The sequence below is a fragment of the Branchiostoma floridae genome, chromosome 10 (genome assembly GCF_000003815.2).
Source record: "Branchiostoma floridae strain S238N-H82 chromosome 10, Bfl_VNyyK, whole genome shotgun sequence".
Classification (NCBI taxonomy): domain Eukaryota; kingdom Metazoa; phylum Chordata; class Leptocardii; order Amphioxiformes; family Branchiostomatidae; genus Branchiostoma; species Branchiostoma floridae.
Genome location: NC_049988.1, coordinates 20,990,189 through 21,010,295, shown reverse-complemented (window position 1 = coordinate 21,010,295; position 20,107 = coordinate 20,990,189). Strand labels below are relative to the sequence as shown.

Here is a 20,107-nt window from a genome sequence, read left to right as displayed (position 1 = left end):
CAGAGAAATTATAGCACAGGAGGAAATACACGTTGTATTTCAAAGGTAGATAAGAACCACTCAGCAGAGATTGTGGCGCAGAGATACGGTGATGTTGTTGGACCATTAAGTCATCATAACATTCATTATTGGCCAAGGTGTCTTGGCATGAAGGGACGTAGAAATGTATTTACTAAATTATGTCATACCAGTGACGCAAAAACGTTCGATACGGGCGTTCCGGACTGTGTGATAACTTTCCGTATCACACAGGTTCTAAGTTTGTATCACACAGGCTTCCTTCGAGTAAATCAAACTATTTCGAACGGGCCAAATATGGCACGGTTGAAAATTTGAATACCAGATTCGGACGTTAAAATTGCTGTTGTTACAATCTTTTGTTCGAGGACACATTTTCTCACTTCTGGTGCATTTCGCATCGAAATATGTGTTTTCTCAGGTGGGCATGACACCTCAGCTCGGTCCCAGCCCTCCCGCGGGTCAGATCACCCTCCAGCTGTCCGGCGATCCTTCCCGCAGTCGGGCTGGTACCTCGGGTGATATGGAATACACCGTGTTGTATTCTATATGTATATTATAGTATATTATAGTATATTATTCAATAATTTGTCTGTCTGCAGACCCCGCGATGCGTGCAGTACCCAGCGCGGCCTGCCTGGTGGCGCTGCTGCTGTTTCCACTGGTCGCCATCGTTGAGCCTCAGGACGAGTTTGCCGAGTTTGAAGATAACGAGTTTGCGGAGTTTGAGCACGTGATCGAGGATGAGGAGGAGGGAGACTTCCTGAGTATCGAGACGGAGGATGAAGAAGAAGAGGTACTGTGGGAAGATGTTTTTTTTCTTTGTTAATTTTTATTTCTAGCATATCATAGTCCCTTGCTATGGCCTTTATTTACAAAAAAAAAACAGGCATTAATTACACCGTTGTTGTTTGACTCCTTCACAGTCATCTTGGTGTAGAGTTGTTACAGAGGACCTTACAAGTTACTCCAACTCTCAGGACTACAAACTAAGATTCTAGTCTGCAGAGTGTGCAGATTAGCCCAGACAACATGTAATATTTACCTGTAGGAAATTACATGCAGTTTGTTGTAGACTCCTTTGTAAACAATAAACACTTTCCCTTTCTGGACTGTAGGAAACAGAGATGATGATGATGAATGGTTTCTTAGGAGAAGGCACCATAAACAATAGTGAATTATCAACTTTCCCTTACAGTCCCAGGAGGCAGAGTTAGAGGAGGAGCAACCGTAAACAATAAGTAAACAACTTCCCCTTACAGTCCCAGGAGGCAGAGTTAGAGGAGGAGCAACCATAAACAATGATGTGTTAGATGATGAGGAGATGTGTTAGATGATGAGGATGTGTTTTGTGTCCCCAGGAGCCTGAGCTGGAGGAGGAGGTACCGGAGCAGGTTCTGGATGCTGAGTTTGATGATGGGGAGGCTGATGTGCAGGTGGAGGATGATGTGTTAGATGATGAGGATGATGTGTTAGATGATGAGGATATGTTTTGTGTCCCCAGGAGCCTGAGCTAGAGGAGGAGGTACCGGAGCAGGTTCTGGATGCTGAGTTTGATGATGGAGAGGCTGATGTGCAGGTGGAGGATGATGTGTTAGATGATGAGGATGATGTGTTAGATGATGAGGACGTGTTTTTGTGTCCCCAGGAGCCTGAGCTGGAGGAGGAGGTACCGGAGCAGGTTCTGGATGCTGAGTTTGATGATGGGGAGGCTGATGTGCAGGTGGAGGATGATGAGGATGAATTTGAGCAGTTTGATGATGAGGAGTTTGAAGGGTTCGACTCGGAGCGAACCGGACGGAAGGGGCGGAGCCAGGACCCGCCCGACCTCAAGATCACAAACGTGAGTTGATTACATTTATCTTAGGTCTGATCCTTACACTAATCCTTTATCTAACTCCTTATTAACATGCACCCACGACCCACCTGACCTCAAAATCACAAACCTGAAAGGGCTACATCAATCCTTACAATAATCTTTCACTTACTAGTCTTAATACTAATCCTTTAACGAATTCCAATACTTGACCATGACCCAGCCAACCTTTAAATCACCAACGTGAAGCCCCTACATTAATCCTCACTCTAATCCTTAACTAGTCCTTACACTCAATCTTAACACTCACACCCATGTCCCAACCGATCTCAACATCACAACTGTGAGTAGACTACATTGATCTTTAATGTAATCTTGTGTTTCCAGGTACCGTACCACCTGTACTAACCCACATGCACACCTGCCCCACCTGTACACCTGTAGTAACCCCCCTGTACACCTGTAGTAACCCACCTGTGTTCCCAGGTGCCGTACCACCTGTAGTAACCCACCTGTACACCTGTAGTAACCCACCTGTGTTTGCAGGTGCCGTACCACCTGTAGTTACCCACCTGTGTTTGCAGGTGCCGTACCACCTGTAGTAACCCACCTGTCCACCTGTAGTAACCCACCTGTACACCTGTAGTAACCCACCTGTACACCTGTACTGACACACCTGTGTTTGCAGGTGCCGTACCACCTGTACTAACCCACCTGTACACCTGTAGTAACCCACCTGTGCTTGCAGGTACCGTACCACCTGTAGTAACCCACCTGTCCACCTGTAGTAACTCACCTGTCCACCTGTAGTAACCCACCTGTACACCTGTACTGACACACCTGTGTTTGCAGGTGCCGTACCACCTGTACTAACCCACCTGTACACCTGTAGTAACCCACCTGTGCTTGCAGGTACCGTACCACCTGTAGTAACCCACCTGTCCACCTGTAGTAACCCACCTGTCCACCTGTAGTAACCCACCTGTACACCTGTACTGACACACCTGTGTTTGCAGGTGCCGTACCACCTGTACTAACCCACCTGTACACCTGTAGTAACCCACCTGTGCTTGCAGGTACCGTACCACCTGTAGTAACCCACCTGTCCACCTGTAGTAACCCACCTGTCCACCTGTACTGACACACCTGTGCTTCCAGGTGCCGTACCACCTGTACTAACCCACCTGTACACCTGTAGTAACCCACCTGTGCTTGCAGGTACCGTACCACCTGTAGTAACCCACCTGTCCACCTGTAGTAACCCACCTGTCCACCTGTAGTAACCCACCTGTACACCTGTACTGACACACCTGTGTTTGCAGGTGCCGTACCACCTGTACTAACCCACCTGTACACCTGTAGTAACCCACCTGTCCACCTGTAGTAACCCACCTGTGCACCTGTACTGACACACCTGTGCTTCCAGGTGCCGTACCACCTGTACTAACCCACCTGTACACCTGTAGTAACCCACCTGTGCTTGCAGGTACCGTACCACCTGTAGTAACCCACCTGTCCACCTGTAGTAACCCACCTGTCCACCTGTACTGACACACCTGTGCTTCCAGGTGCCGTACCACCTGTAGTAACCCACCTGTCCACCTGTACTAACCCACCTGTGTTTGCAGGTGCCGTACCACCTGTAGTAACCCACCTGTACACCTGTACTGACACACCTGTGTTTCCAGGTGCCGTACCACCTGCGCACAAGCTGGGAGAATTTTTACCTGGAGATCCTGATGATCGGGGGGCTGCTGGCCTACGCCATGAACTACGTCGCCGGCAAGACCAAGAACCACAAGCTCGCCAGCGCCTGGTGAGGCCCTCATCAGGCAAATTCTCTCCTGTCAGCTGGTCAACAAACTTGTTTTCAGTTTGTAGTCAGAAGATTTATTGAGGAAAAGTTTGGACTGAATGGCTGAGTGTCGAGGCTAGTGTACATGAGGTGCAGAGCTTATACTATCATAATATAACGCTAAACTTTCTCCCACTTTTATTGAGGAAAAGGTGGGACTGAATGGCTGAGTAGTCAGGGTTATGTACATGAATACAGAGCGAGTGCTATGGGTTTGATCCTGGCTAGATGTCATGTCCTTGGAAAGGCACTTCACAGGACTTTGATCACTCCATCCAGGTGTAGATATGGGTACCTGACTTTGGTTGAGGAGGTAACTAAAAGTAAGGAGATGGTTTGGCTCTGCCTTCCAATAGCATATCCCAGAGACAGTAGATATTCGACAATCCATTGCTCTTAATAAGTCTTATGGCTTTAAATTAAAATGTTATGGGACTACCTCTACTTTTCTTATGTCTGAAATGAAACAACCTTTTTTAACCAGAACTGTTCCTGTTCCAGGTTAACAGCACATAAAGACCTGCTGGAGGCAAACTTCACGTCTGTTGGTAGGTGGCGCTTTTCTGGCTAAATCACATCTTTGCAAACTTATAGTTAAATGTATTTACGGTATGTGGATGGGGGTTGGGAAGATGAAGGTCACTTTCAATTTCTGGGTCCCCTCTGAGTGACCTTGTGGAAAGGAACTTTGAAACAGAGATGCAGTCTGGGAAACTGATGATGTATGTATCCCATGATGCCTTGTACAGGGGATGATGGGCAGGGTGCAGAGGTGCAGTCTGGGATACTGATGATGTAATGTATCCCATGATGCCTTGTACAGGGGATGATGGGCAGGGTGCAGAGGTGCAGTCTGGGATACTGATGATGTAATGTATCCCACGATGCCTTGTACAGGGGATGATGGGCAGGGTGCAGAGGTGCAGTCTGGGATACTGATGATGTAATGTATCCCATGATGCCTTGTGCAGGGGATGATGGGCAGGGTGCAGAGGTGCAGTCTGGGATACTGATGATGTAATGTATCCCATGATGCCTTGTACAGGGGATGATGGGCAGGGTGCAGAGGTGCAGTCTGGGATACTGATGATGTAATGTATCCCATGATGCCTTGTATAGGGGATGATGGGCAGGGTGCAGAGGTGCAGTCTGGGATACTGATGATGTAATGTATCCCATGATGCCTTGTACAGGGGATGATGGGCAGGGTGCAGAGGTGCAGTCTGGGATACTGATGAAGGAGAGCGAGCACATCTACTCCATCTGGTGCTCGGGGAGGGTCTGCTGCGAGGGGATGCTGGTCGAGATAAAGGTACTCAAACACTCTTACATGTACACACAGGCACACACTTACACACACACACTTACACACACATACACACATACACACACACAGGGTCTGGTGCTCGGGGAGGGTCTGCTGTGAGGGGATGCTGGTCGAGATAAAGGTACTTGAATCATGCATACACATTCTTACACACACACACACACACACACACACACGGTCTGCTGCGAGGGGATGCTGGTCGAGATAAAGGTTAGTGTTTACTGTACTCATGCACACACGGACACAAGATACTCACACACATGCACACACTTACACACACACACACACACACACACACACACACACACACACACAGGGTCTGCTGCGAGGGCATGCTGGTCGATATAAAGGTACATTACATACACACACACACACACACATACTCGCAAACACACACACACATGCAAAGCCAAGATTAGAGATTCACATCTATTAGCCTTTATTATTTAGTGAGTAGAAGTATAAGATGTAGTTTGTAGTCAACCGTACAAAAGTCAAGGTACTTTTTGATGTATTAATTCCTTTCTCTTCGCTTCCTTTCTTAGCTGCTGAAGCGTCAGGACCTGGTGAGCGTGATCTCGCGTATGATGCGCCCGTCAGCCGACCTGGTTACCGTAACCGTGGACTTGGGCGTGGCAGACATGGACAGCTTTGTGTTCGCGGTCGGCAACAAGAAGACGATCGGCCGACTCCACAAGGACATGAACGACCTGGTGAGACAGTCTCAGTCACTGGTGAAGGAAAGTCAAGCGGCTGACTCTTTATATCAGTTGTGTGGTTTATTTTGTAGAATTTGAAGTGTGGCTTATTGTATTGATTTGTAGACCTTGAAGAAGTCTGTGCTCTTTGACCTATAATCTGTTCTTTTCCACTGTGAAGTTTGTGTTTGACCTCTGACCTCTCCTGCTGCAGAGTTTGTTTAACCTCTGACATGTTCTGTTCGGCTGCAGAGTTTGTGTCTAACCTCTGATATGTTCTGTTTAACCTCGGACCTGTTCTGTTCTACTGTAGAGTTTGTGTTTAACCTCTGACCTGTTCTGTTTAACCTCGGACCTGTTCTGTTCCGCTGCAGAGTCTGTTCGTGCCTGACAAGCGCCCGGGAGAGAAGTACGGTCTCCCGTCCGGCATGGCGATCCTGTCAGAGTCAGGGGAGGTCACCAACGCCATGATCGACAACAAGGTGAGCACAACAAACAAACAAACAAACAAACATGGCGATCCTGTCGGAGTCAGGGGAGGTCACCAACGCCATGATCGACAACAAGGTGAGCACAACAAACAAACCAACAAACAAACAAACATGGCCATCCTGTCGGAGTCAGGGGAGGTCACCAGCGCCATGTACGACAACAAGGTGAGCACAACAAACAAACAAACAAACAAACAAACAAACAAACATGGCCATCCTGTCGGAGTCAGGGGAGGTCACCAACGCCATGATCGACAACAAGGTGAGCATAACAAACCAACAAACAAACAAACATGGCCATCCTGTCGGAGTCAGGGGAGGTCACCAACGCCATGATAGACAACAAGGTGAGCACAACTAACAAACAAACAAACAAAACATGGCGATCCTGTCGGAGTCAGGGGAGGTCACCAACGCCATGATAGACAACAAGGTGAGCACAACAAACAAACAAACAAACAAACAAACATGGCGGTCCTATTGGAGTCAGGGGAGGTCACCAACGCCATGATCAACAACAAACTAACAAACAAACAAACATGCTAATTCTGAAATGTTGTGCTTTGCTGCAGATGGTGCGAGTGCTGAATAACTATGCAGAAATGTTCGACTTCCTACACATCTCGGACCAGTTCTCGGGGCCAAAGGTCAAGGACGGGTGAGTTCAGCAATGTCAAGGTCATCCCTGGTTCTGTTAGAGATCAAGTCTCAGACTAGAAAATTCAGAAATTGCTGTGTTGTTTTATGGAGGAGTGAAATCATTTCAGTTCTTCCACTCAGATAAACAGTCTATTCACAACAACATAATGTGACAGCCGTTGTCTGTCACCTCCCTTAAGGCAATACGGAATGCTTCACGTCGCACTAAAACATAGGTGTCACAAATTTGAAGCATTTGCATGGATAGTTAAAGATTTGCCCACAATGTAAAGTAGTGCATCATGTACCAGTTATTGGTTGTACCGTTAAGTTGTATCTGTCCATTTGCAGGATAGGTGTGGCAAATGTTAAGTATTGGCATGGATAGTTAAAGCTGTGCCCACAAAGTAAAGTAGTGCATGAGGCTTTAGATTGTCCATTAGCAGAGATACAATGTACAATGCTAGTCTTCCTGGACATAAAATACACAAATGACAAGGTTACACATACAGATACATACAATACATCATGTACCAGTTGTCAGTTGTGTTAAGTTGTGTCTGTCCGTCTGCAGTGACCCTCAGCCTGCCACCAAGATGCCTGATACCAAGAAGACCATCATCTTTGCCTTCAATGGTGAGATTTTATCAAGTAAATGATAATTGATGACTGATAATTGATAACCATTAACTAACAATGGACAACTTTTTAATTGATAACTGATGTTTCCCAGGAGTACCTGGGAAGGGCTGATACTCAGTGAAGGATGACTGTGTGGGGATAACTGAGAACTGATGATTGATATCCAGGGCTCGAAATACTGGGTGCATGTGCCCCCAGGTGCAAAATTGGAGCTGTGCACCCAATTATTTTCTGTGGGTGCACCCAAATATTTTTTGACACATGTATGTAAAGATATCAAAGTTTACTAGTATACATCATATTCTTGTCATTTAAGTGTTAGAAAGATGTTTGTCATGGTACTTCTTTAAGGATTTGATAGCTTGTAACTAAGTTTTATTATTAGGCTATTACTTAAATTTATATTAATTAAGTGGTGCACCTTAAAAGAATTTTGGTGCACCCAATTTTTTAAGCTGGGTGCACCAGTGCACCTAATCCCAAAAATAAATTTCGAGCCCTGATATCTGATAATGATAAATGATAACTGCTACTTGATATGTGATAACTGATAACTGCTCTCTCCCTGCAGTGCCTGGGCAGGGCCGCAGCTCAGTGCAGGATGAGTGTGTGGGATAACTGATAACTGATATGTGATAACTGAAACTGATGATTGATAACTGATAACTGATGATAACTGATAAGTGATAACTGCTCTCTCCCTGCAGTGCCTGGGCAGGGCCGCAGCTCAGTGCAGGATGAGTGTGTGGGATAACTGATAACTGATATGTGATAACTGAAACTGATGATTGATAACTGATAACTGATGATAACTGATAAGTGATAACTGCTCTCTCCCTGCGTGCCTGGGCAGGGCCGCAGCTCAGTGAAAGATTAGTGGGTGGGATAACTGATAAATGATAAATGATAACTGATGTGTGATAACTGATATGTGATAAATGATAACTGATGTGTGATAACTAATAACTGATAAATGATAACTGATATCTCCCTGCAGTGCCTGGGCAGGGCCGCAGCTCAGTGAAGGATGAGTGTGTGGGATAACTGATATGTGATAACTGATAAGTGATAACTGATAACTGGTATCTTCCTGCAGTGCCTGGGCAGGGCCGCAGCTCAGTGAAGGATGTGGGATAACTGATGTGTGATAACTGATATGTGATAAATGATAACTGATATGTGATAACTGATAAGTGATAACTGATAACTGGTATCTTCCTGCAGTGCCTGGGCAGGGCCGCAGCTCAGTGAAGGATGTGGGATAACTGATGTGTGATAACTGATATGTGATAAATGATAACTGATATGTGATAACTGATAAGTGATAACTGATAACTGGTATCTTCCTGCAGTGCCTGGGCAGGGCCGCAGCTCAGTGAAGGATGTGGGATAACTGATGTGTGATAACTGATATGTGATAAATGATAACTGATATGTGATAACTGATAAGTGATAACTGATAACTGGTATCTTCCTGCAGTGCCTGGGCAGGGCCGCAGCTCAGTGAAGGATGTGGGATAACTGATGTGTGATAACTGATAAGTGATAACTGATAACTGATGTGTGATAACTAATAACTGATAAATGATAACTGATATCTCCCTGCAGTGCCTGGGCAGGGCCGCAGCTCAGTGAAGGATGAGTGGGTGGGATAACTGATAAGTGATAACTGATAAATGATAATTGATATGTGATAACTGATGAATGAAAACTGCTACCTGATAACTGATAACTGGTATCTCCCTGCAGTTCCAGGGCAGGGCCGCAGCTCAGTGAAGGATGTTTTCTCCATGGAGCCGATGATGAAACTCGTCTTCCACGTTCTGGACAAAGTCTCCCGCTTCCGCCTCAGCAAGGAGGTGGGTGTCAGAGGGCAGGGGAATCTTTATTCCTTCAAACCAGTTTAACATAGTGTTCCATAGGCACTTACAGGATACTAGTACTACTCAAGACTTGTTGTAGTGTAAGGAGTGAGTGTATAAGGCTAAGACGTGCTGCAGTGTAACTTCTGGAGGGAGTGTGTAAGACGTAAGACATGATTAAGTCCCGTATGTCTGCAGGCGAAGACGAAGGCTGACAAGACGCGGCTGAAGGTGGAAGTGTGTAAGGTTAAGATGTACTGTAGTGTAAGGAGGGAGTGTGTAAGACATGATTAAGTCCCGTATGTCTTCAGGCAAAGACGAAGGCTGACAAGACTCGGCTGAATGTAGAAGACATGTTGTAGTGTAAGGAGCGAGTGTGTAAGTCTAGGATGTGCTGTAGTGTAAGGAGTGAGTGTGTAAGTCTAGGATGTACTGTAGTGTAAGGAGCGAGTGTGTAAGACATGAGACCTGATTAAGTCCTGTATGTCTTCAGGCTAAGACGAAGGCTGACAAGACGCGGCTGAAGGTGGAAGTGTGTAAGTCTAAGATGTACTGTAGTGTAAGGAGCGAGTGTGTAAGTCTAGGATGTACTGTAGTGTAAGGAGCGAGTGTGTAAGACATGAGACCTGATTAAGTCCTGTATGTCTTCAGGCTAAGACGAAGGCTGACAAGACGCGGCTGAAGGTGGAAGTGTGTAAGTCTAAGATGTGCTGTAGTGTAAGGAGGGAGTGTGTAAGACATGATTAAGTCTTGTATGTTTGCAGGCTAAGACGAAGGCTGACAAGACGCGGCTGAAGGTGGAAGAGTCCTTCCTTAAGATGACGCATGCCCAGCGGCAGGAGGCGGCCCAGGCCCGCCGCGAGGAGCGCCGCCGCGCCGAGAAGGACCGCATGATGGCGGAGGAGGACCCCGACCGCCAGCGCAAGATGGAGGTGAGAGGTCAAAGGTTAAACCAACACTAACCATGCAGGCCAGGCAAGATGGAGGTGAGAGGTGAAAGGGTAACGTAACACTAACCATGCAGGCAGGGCAAGATGGAGCTGAGAGGTCAGAGATGACAGGTTCAAAGGTTAACCTAACCCTAACCATGTAGGCAGGGCACGATAGGGGTGAAGGATCAGAGGTTAACGCTAACCCAACAGGAAATGGAAGATGGAGGTGAGATGTCAAGGGTTAACCTAATCCTATCCCAACAGGTGAACAGGTAGCATAATATGGAGGTTACAGGTTAAAGTTCACTTCAGTATCTGTAACGTTACACAGGTTTCTCATTGTCCCATAGACATTCTGAGTCCATATATAGAGTCTTCTATAGTCGGCAGACAAACCAGCTTTATACACTGCAGGTATCTCTCAGTCTTACAGATGAGTAAAGTTCAAGTAAGGACGATTCCAGACGACTTTCTCAGGCTTCTCAAAGTCTATGAAAACTGGTAAAAACTCTTCCGCATTTTCTCTCCATGACTGAATGTTCTTCCTTTTCAGGAGCGGGAATATCGCCGAGACATGAAGAAGAAGCAACCCAAGGTCAAGCAGCTGAAGGTCAAGATGGGCTGATGACCTTGACCCAAGTGCAATAAGAAGTGTGAAGGGCACAGTTTGAAGGTCAACGGTAGTTAGGGATTGTAATTTGATACATACATGGGACACATCTATGTGACACGTACATGCGACACATATATGTGACACGTACATGGGACACGTCAATGTGACACGTAAATGTGACACATCAATGTGACTCGTACATGTGACACATCAATGGGACACATCCATGTGACTCGTACATGGGACACATCGATGTGACTCGTACATGGGACACATCAATGTGACTCGTACATGGGACACATCTAGGTGACACGTACATGGGACACATCAATGTGACACATACGTGGGACACATCTAGGTGACACGTACATGGGACACGTCAATGTAGCAAATTAGCAATCCAGCCTAGAAGCAACTGTATCAGCTTTCCTGTGTTTGTGGAGGGAGGGGGTTAGATAGAAGTTGTAGTTAGAGTGAGTATGAACACAGTAACTCTGAACGTTTGTAGGGCAGTAGGTATTTATAGGTTTCGTCTAAAGTCATTGTAAGCTAGTTGGGGAAATTGCATTTTTAACACTTAACTTTCCAATCCTGAGCTTTGAATTATCTGCTTTGCATGAGGTTTAATGTTATCAGAACTCGCATACCAAAGTCTGTAACTGTTACAGTAACTTTGAAAAGTCTCAAATAGCAAAGTCTGACAGTTTGCTGATCCCGGAGACACTCGGTACCAAACTCACACTGTGGTACGGCCGTGCTGAACTGTTAAGGTTTTATCAGTCAGGGCACAACATTTTCATATGTGTAAGAAAATTGCTGCAACTTTATAAAGGCCTATAACAAAGGAGCTTCCGCAATAAATACCAGCAGTTCTGACGTTGTGCCTCTTTTTCTCATTTTTGCAATACTGCAATAAAAGGAAGTCTGTAGTAGTAGTAATTCACTATGTTCTGCTGCTGCAGCAGTCTTCTTCTTTGGTACCCCAGATAGCCCCCAAATGGCAATATTGGGGGGTTGGGGGGGGGGGGGGGTTGAGTTCCTGGGTTAGGGCGAGCAGCCCTCCTGCCTGGCACGGAAGAACTCAATAGTGAGAGCAATTTACCACCGTGACAGGCAGGGAATTCCACTCCGGAATTGTTCTAGGGAAGAATGCAAAACCCTGGACACCCTGCAGCTGGAATTAGGGGTGGGTACCGGTACAGAAAATCCAGGTCCGGTTCAGGTCCAGATGATCAGGTCCGGACCTGAACCGGACCTGATTCAGTATGCCTAATGCCAATGGTCCATTTCACTACAAAGAAATTTGTTTGGTGGAGTATTAGACTCACACTGGCATTTTAAAATCCTACAACGCTAACTGCGCCTGTGCGATTGGCTGTAAAACTTGGTATAAATTACTATAAACTCTACTCTACTTCACTCTTATTATTTTCTTCCACCTGCAAGCGCCAAATCGTGTGAATGCTTGATGAAATAATCTGTTAATTTTCTTATCGGTCCAACATCCGGTCCATCTAATTTTTTTCAGATCCGGTTTTTCTGGACCGGTCCAATAAGAAAAAACGGTTTTGTACCAATTGCCAGCCCTAGCTGCAATCAGTCTTTCTTGAACTCTCTCCACTTCATCCCATTCATCGCCAGCTTCCTGAGCTCCCGTATTTTTCTTTCTGACCACAGTGGTCCTGGTCCTCAATCCCTGAGGTCTGCTCTTACTAACCCCAGCAGGTATTACTGTGCCTTCCTTTTCAACACTTGTACGTCAGTCAATTGTGAAAACAGTGAAGTTTTATGAAGTACATAATATTATATAAAGTGGACCAAATGTCAGAAAGACAGCTGAAGCCACGTAGTTCATCTAAACCTTTTATTCAGCCTGTCACACAGACCGGCTTCACCAATGTGACTTCTACAGCGGTGCAGGCTCAAATGAGCACAGTGCGCAAAATCTTGATAACAGTATGAAAAGTCCTACAAGATAAAAGCTTGCATCAAAATCAGTGATTCTTGCACTTTCCTTGCCTCCTTTACAACAAAAGGAACAGTGAAGTCTTACTTGTGTCTGATAGATACAGTGTATATTTATACTGGCACTTTGAATGATGTGATCTGTATCTTGGTTAGATATTGTCTGACCCTTTCCTCATGACCTCAATGAAAAGTGACCTGCAGGCCGACTTGAGCTTGCAAGACAAAGAAATGTTTCTAAACAGTTTCATCTTTGGCCAAACCTATTTAATTTCTTGTTTCTTTGATATATATCTTTTTCTGATTTGAGATAAAAGCGATGTATCAAACACAAAAAAAAGGTATTCTGGTACCAATAGACAAAAGTCCTGTGGTCCGTGGAGCAAGAATATTCTTGACTTTTTAGTTGTTCTATTTAGTCATTGTCTGAAATATTGTCCAACCTTGTGTGTTTGCTTTTGCCTTTAAGAAGGCTGCTTTTCATAGAGGTCGACTTGGGAGGATTATCAGGGGTCATTTGCATAACTCAGAATACATCACTAATAGAAAGAATAGATGAATGATAAATAGATAAAATAAATGACAATTATGATTCTAATAATGAAACAAATGATAATTGTTAAGTCATAAAGTCTATGTTGCTCGTGTCTCCATTTTGGTCTGTCAGGATTTTTCTCCAGTCGACTTTACTCATTTCCTGACAAAATGCCGGAACCCAGAAACTAGCTGGCTGTTGCTGAAGTGAAGTGAACTTCTTAAGTGCCTCCATTTGTCGTCCTGCCTGTCACATTTTGACAAAAATGCTTGCAGGGAAAGAAAAAAAAAAAAAAGGCCATGAATTTGCTTCCCACTTTCCAGAATGCTTGAGGGTGTTTTTGTGGCGCAATGGCTAGAGCGTTGGAATCAGAATCAATAGGTCCTGAGTTCGATACTCGCCATGCCCTGCCCCCATGACGGTGGAGTGACGCCCACCGAGTCTCACGGCTAATCTGTCTAAAGGTGCCAAAAACACTTACGGATTTGGTGCTGCAAGTGTGTCAACATCTGCTCACTTGCCACTAAGACCCGTGATTTTTTTTCTAAAATGCTCTTCACATTGGAGAAGGCTACGTGCAAAATACATGATTGACTTCCACCGTACATTACTGATTCAGTGTTTTACTTTAATTTGTTATGACAACTTTGTTGATTCAGGTCCTATGTCAGTTGAAAAACAAGGTTCTATTTTTGCCAGTTTCTACGTTTTACTGGTCAGTTTCCCTGCGGATGGTCGGAGAGCCGCTGTACAGGTGTGGCGAGACTTCCACCTGTCACCTACGGACGTCCTGAAAATGTGATAAATAGCAGGGTGAGATGTGGAGTGATGTGTTTTGACATGGTTTGTGGAGAGAGCTCTGATGATGCAACATGTCTAGTATGGTAAAAATATCATAAACTATGTCATGTGCATGTTTCCTAGACAGGTTTTCAGGAAATGCTGCGTTTATAAGAAGTACCTGGAACAGCCTGGCAAATGAAGCGAGCCTGATAGTCGCATGTTGCATCGTTCCACTTGTCTTTATAGTAGGTGCCGTAAAGAACGCAATCTTGGGTGCCCCCATAGTTGTTCGGTTCTCCCGGAGCCCAGTTGTTGTAGGTCCCAAGTGCAGAACCATCCACCCACTCAAAGCTTCCCTCTTCGCGCTGATCGTGCAGGCCGAACCAGAAGCGACCACCGTAGCTCACGGACTTGTACAAGAAGAACAGAAAGGCGTTGGTCTCAGCGTTTCGGGGCATGGCGAGGGTGCCGCCGTCTTCACCACAGGCCGCGGCCGCTCCGCTGAAGGACTTCGCTGTGTTGAAGGCCTTGTAGCAGATTCCACGGAACACTGCGTAACCTTTAGGACAAGATACTGGAAAAGATTTTGCATTAACAACAGGCTACAGAGGAATAGACAGGAGTGGCATAAAAACAGCACACACCATTACATTCACTTGAATAGAAGATGATTATTTTTGTAGTTGTATTTGATGGCAGTATAACTAATACATATGGCCTCCTAATATACAACTAATGGCAAAGCACTAATAGTATATATGCTGAATCATGACAACAGTCACCTGCACATACTCCTGTCAAATCTTCAAATGGAATTATTTTTTTCATTTTTGGGTCAAATGAGCTGAATTTTGGCAGGGTGGTAGAAATACCAAATACCCCCAGGCGTTTTTTCACTTTCTTGATAGAGGCCTTAGAATTTAAGATATTTGGGGTTTTTGGTCATTTTTTAGACAAAATATGTATATTTTGGGCCCCTGTGCCCTGGTATTACAAGCTAATGACCTGGAATTTGGTACAGAGGTGCATTGGACATATGAGCACAGAAAACCATCAACACTTTTTTCATAGATCACTGAAATTTTAGGGTTTTCGGCCATTTTTGACTAAAAATGTATATTTTTGGCTCCTATGCCCTTGTATGTAAACCAAATGACCTGAAACTTGGTACATAGGTGCGTTTGACATATGACCACAGAACCCAATCAAAACTTTATTCATTGTTTACTGAAAAAAAGAGTTATTTTAGGGTTTTGGGCCATTTTTGACTAAAAATGTATATTTTTTGCTCCTATGGCCTTGTATAGAAACCAAATGACGTGGAATTTGGTACAGAGGTGCATTGAACATATGCTCACAGGACCCCATCGACACTTTCTTCATAGATCACTTCAAAAATTAGTTATTTTGGGGTTTTCAGTCATTTTTGACTAAAAATGTATATTTTTGGCTTCTATGCCCTTGTATGTAAACCAAATGACCTGAAATTTGGTACAAAGGTAAATTGGACATATGACAATAGGACCCCATCAACACTTTCTTCATAGAGCACCTTTAAAATGAGTTATTTTGGGATTTTTAGCCATTTTTAACTAAAAATGTATATTTTGTGCTCCTATGCCCTTATATTGAAACCAAATGACCTAAAATTCGGCATGAAGGTGTGTAGGACAAGTGCCAACAGTACTTCATTTTCCCTTTTAGCAAACATTACTTCAAATTGTTGAATTTTGGGATTTTTTCAAGGATGAAGATGGATTGCAATATGCTGTATTTGCTCCTAAGCAAATGTCGGCCTTTCTAGTTATATTGCAATCCATACATAGTATGGGATTGCAATATACTATTTTTTTATATTGCAATCCATACATAGTATGGGATTGCAATGTACTGTTTTTTCTTTGTTTCTCCTCCTGTCAAATCTTCAAATGGATTCAACTTTTTTATCTTTTGGCCAAATGATCTGAAATTTGGCATGGGCATAGAGTTGGTAAATAACCCGAGGCGTTTTTTTCACTTTCTTGATAGAGGCCTTACAATTTTCTTCATAGATCACTTCAAGAATGAGGGGTTTTGGCCATTTTTGACTAAAATGTATATTTTTGGCTCCTATGCTCTTGTATTAAAACCAAATGACCTGAAATTTGGTACATAGGTGCGTTTAACATATGACCACAGAACCCCATCAACGCTTTATTCATTGTTTACTCCAAAAATGAGTCATTTTAGGGTTTTGGCCATTTTTGACTAAAAATGTGTATTTTTTGCCCCTATGCCCTTGTATAGAAACCAAATGACCTGAAATTTGGTACAGAGGTGAATTGAACATATGCTCACAGGACCCCATTGACACTTTCATCATAGATCACTTCAAAAATGAGTTATTTTGGGGTTTTCAGTTATTTTTGACTAAAAATGTATATTTTTGGCTCCTATGCCCTTATATTGAAACCAAATGACCTAAAACTCGGCATGAAAGTGTGTAGGACAAGTGCCCACAGTACTTCATTTTCCATTTGAGCAAACATTACTTCAAATTGTTGAATTTTGGGATTTTTTCAAGGATGAAGATGGATTGCAATATGCTGTATTTGCTCATAAGCAAATGTCGGCCTTTCTAGTTATATTGCAATCCATACATAGTATGGGATTGCAATATATTGTTTTTCTTTGTTTCTCCTGTCAAATCTTCAAATCCCTTCTACTTTTTCATTTTTTGGCCAAATGAGCTGAAATTTGGCACTGAGGTAGAGATAGCAAATACCCCGAGGAGTTTTTTTTTCACTTTCTTGATAGAGGCCTTAGAATGTATGATATTTAGGGTTTTTGGTCATTTTGAGACAAAATATGTATATTTTGAGCCCCTGTGCCCTGGTATTACAAGCTAATGACCTGAAATTTGGTACAGAGGTGCATTGGACATATGAGCACAGAAAACCATCAACACTTTCTACATAGATCATTTCAAAAATGAGTTATTTTAGGTTTGTTTGACTAAAAATGTATATTTTTGGCTCCTATTCCCTTGTATTAAAACAAAATGACCTGAAAGTTGGTACAGAGGTGCGTTTGACATATGATCACAGAACCCCATCAACGCTTTATTCATTGTTTACTTAAAAAATGAGTTATTTTGTTTTTTTTGGCAATTTTTGACTAAAAATGTATATTTTTGGCTCCTATGCCCTTGTATGAAAACCTAATGACCTGAAATTCGGTACAAAGGTAAATTGGACATATGACAACAGGACCCCATCAACACTTTCTTCATAGAGCACTTATAAAATGAGTTATTTTGGGATTTTTAGCCATTTTTAACTACAAATGTATATTTTTGGCTCCTATGCCCTTATATTGAAACCAAATGACCTAAAATTCGGCATGAAGGTGTGTAGGACAAGTGCCCACAGTACTTCCTTTTCCCTTTGAGCAAACATTACTTCAAATTGTTGAATTTTGGGATTTTTTCAAGGATGAAGATGGATTGCAATATGCTGTATTTGCTCCTAAGCAAATGTCGGCCTTTCTAGTTATACAATGTATTGCAATCCATACTACAGTATGGATGCAATATACTGTTTTTCCTTTGTTTCTCCTCCTGTCAAATCTTCAAATTGATTCAACTTTTTTTCATTTTTAGACCAAATGTGCTGAAATTTGGCAGGGTGGTAGAAATAGCAAATACGCCCAGGTGTTTTTTTTTCACTTTCTTGATAGAGGCCTTAGAAATCATGATATTTAGGGTTTTTGGTCATTTTTAGACCAAATATGTATATTTTGGGGCCCTGTGCCCTGGTATTACAACCTAGTGACCTGAAATTTGGTACAGAGGTGCATTGGATATATAATCACATGATCCTGTCAACGGTTTCTTCATTGATCACTTCAAAATTGAGTTATTTTGGAGTTTTCGGCCATTTTTGACTAAAAAAAATATATTTTTGGCTTCTATGCCCTTGTAAGTAAACCAAATGACCTGAAATTTGGTACAAAGGTAAATTGGACATATGACAACAGGACCCCATCAACGCTTTCTTCATAGAGCACTTATAAAATGAGTTATTTGGGGATTTTTAGCCATTTTTAACTAAAAGATGTATATTTTTGGCTCCTATGCCCTTATATTGAAACCAAATGACCTAAAATTCGGCATGAAGGTGTGTAGGACAAGTGCCCATAGTACTTCATTTTCCCTTTGAGCAAACATTACTTCGAATTCAAATTGTTGGGATTTTTTTCAAGGATGAAGATGGATTGCAATATGCTGTATTTGCTCCTAAGCAAATTTCGGCCTTTCTAGTTTGTAGTTGTATTTGATGGCAGTATAATTAATACATATGACCTTATTATATATAACTAATAGCAAAGCACTCATAGTATATATGCTAAATCATGACAACAGTCACCTGCACATAATGTAAGTACATTAGTCATGAGAGAAATGATACGATAATCAATGCCATGAGATGTACCAATGTAAATCATCCCGAAGGTATTGATGAGAGAAATCATGTGGAATGATAGAGTTGCAATTCTTTCTGTTTGTATATTATCAATGATATTGATCAATACATAGCCACAAATAGTACACATGATAACAAACCTACCTGGTGTCTTACTCATCTCGTGAAGACGCTGCTCCAACGCGGCGGTTCGGTTTTGCTCATTGTCCAGGTCGCGCTTCAAGGCGTCAACAGTGGTGGACAGTTGGCGCATGTCGTCTTGGTCGCGCTTCAAGGCGTCAACAGTGGCGAACAGTTGGCGCATGTCGTCTTGGTCGCGCTTCAAGGCGTCAACAGTGGCGGACAGTTGGCGCATGTCGTATCGGTCGCTCTTCAAGGCGTCAACAGTGGCGGACAGTTGGCGTATGTCGTCTTGGTCGCGCTTCAAGGCGTCAACAGTGGCGGACTTTTGGCGCATGTCGTCTTGGTCGCGCTTCAAGGCGTCAACAGTGGCGGACAGTTGGCGCATGTCGTATCGGTCGCTCTTCAAGGCGTCAACAGTGGCGGACAGTTGGCGTATGTCGTCTTGGTCGCGCTTCAAGGCGTCAACAGTGGCGGACTTTTGGCGCATGTCGTCTTGGTCGCGCTTCAAGGCGTCAACAGTGGCGGACAGTTGGCGCATGTCGTATCGGTCGCTCTTCAAGGCGTCAACAGTGGCGGACAGTTGGCGCATGTCGTCTTGGTCGCGCTTCAAGGCGTCAACAGTGGTAGACAGTTGAGATATTTCCTTTAAGCGTGCGCCAGAAATACAGAATACCAAGTATAAGAAAGGTGAGGACAAGTGTATTGACAGTCTCTTAACAAAGAAGGAATAAAGAAACAGAAAGCATAGTGTAATTATTTTACAAGAATGTTTACCTCTTTATTGATGAAAGTCAGCGGGGCGAGTCCCACGGCGAGTAAGGCCAGCAGTACGGCAATGCCGGCGGCGATACAGCTGCGGTGGGAGCGGATGACGTCACAGGGAGGACGACGGCCGCTTGCTCCACCCGGATACGTGCGGTCTGCAGAGGATAGGTCATCAAGTGTACGTTAAAGACTCAACAACTTTAGAAATGAATAAATAAGTTAACAGGTAAAAGGTAACATTTTCGAGGAAGTGCAGGATATTTCCCTTTTAGTTATGAAGGAAGTATAATACGACGTCATTAATCATGCAGATGATTTTCTTAGTAGCACAACGTATATTTATTTGAATATGCCTTTTGTCAAGCTACTTGCATCTCCAATACGTCCCAACTATTTACCATAAACTAGTCCCTACCAGACTGACAACGCTGGCTACTAGGGAAAATATTTCACGGGGAAGTTTTGCTACTTGAGCTAGATTTGTATTGCCGCGCAGGGTACTGACTCTCCTGGGTAATTTTGTGCCCAATTTCCCGATCTTGACCACTGTAGGGGAGTCGCTTAAAAGGCTGGGCTGTCT

At 43.7% G+C, this 20,107-nt stretch overlaps 1 protein-coding gene across 1 annotated transcript; it reads left to right on the top strand.

Annotated features, from left to right (window-relative positions):
• Positions 1 to 627: 627 nt before the first annotated feature.
• LOC118424445 (coiled-coil domain-containing protein 47-like) lies at positions 628 to 11,062 on the top strand. The gene is made up of 12 exons (XM_035833013.1): positions 628 to 829; positions 1,700 to 1,861; positions 3,523 to 3,650; positions 4,191 to 4,237; positions 4,883 to 5,001; positions 5,562 to 5,729; positions 6,089 to 6,196; positions 6,778 to 6,863; positions 7,419 to 7,480; positions 9,236 to 9,345; positions 10,113 to 10,280; positions 10,834 to 11,062. The coding sequence occupies exons 1-12, from the start codon at positions 629 to 631 to the stop codon at positions 10,903 to 10,905; spliced, it is 1,431 nt and encodes a 476-aa protein (XP_035688906.1). The 5' UTR covers position 628; the 3' UTR covers positions 10,906 to 11,062.
• The last annotated feature ends 9,045 nt before the right edge of the window (positions 11,063 to 20,107 follow it).

Excerpts from the sequence above, each read along its gene's own strand:
- LOC118424445 (XM_035833013.1), top strand. The coding sequence starts at position 629 with ATGCGTGCAGTACCCAGCGCGGCCTGCCTGGTGGCGCTGCTGCTGTTT. Across the intron at positions 5,002-5,561 it reads GGATGCTGGTCGAGATAAAG|CTGCTGAAGCGTCAGGACCT; the intron begins GTACTCAAACAC and ends TTCCTTTCTTAG. Across the intron at positions 9,346-10,112 it reads GCTTCCGCCTCAGCAAGGAG|GCTAAGACGAAGGCTGACAA; the intron begins GTGGGTGTCAGA and ends GTATGTTTGCAG.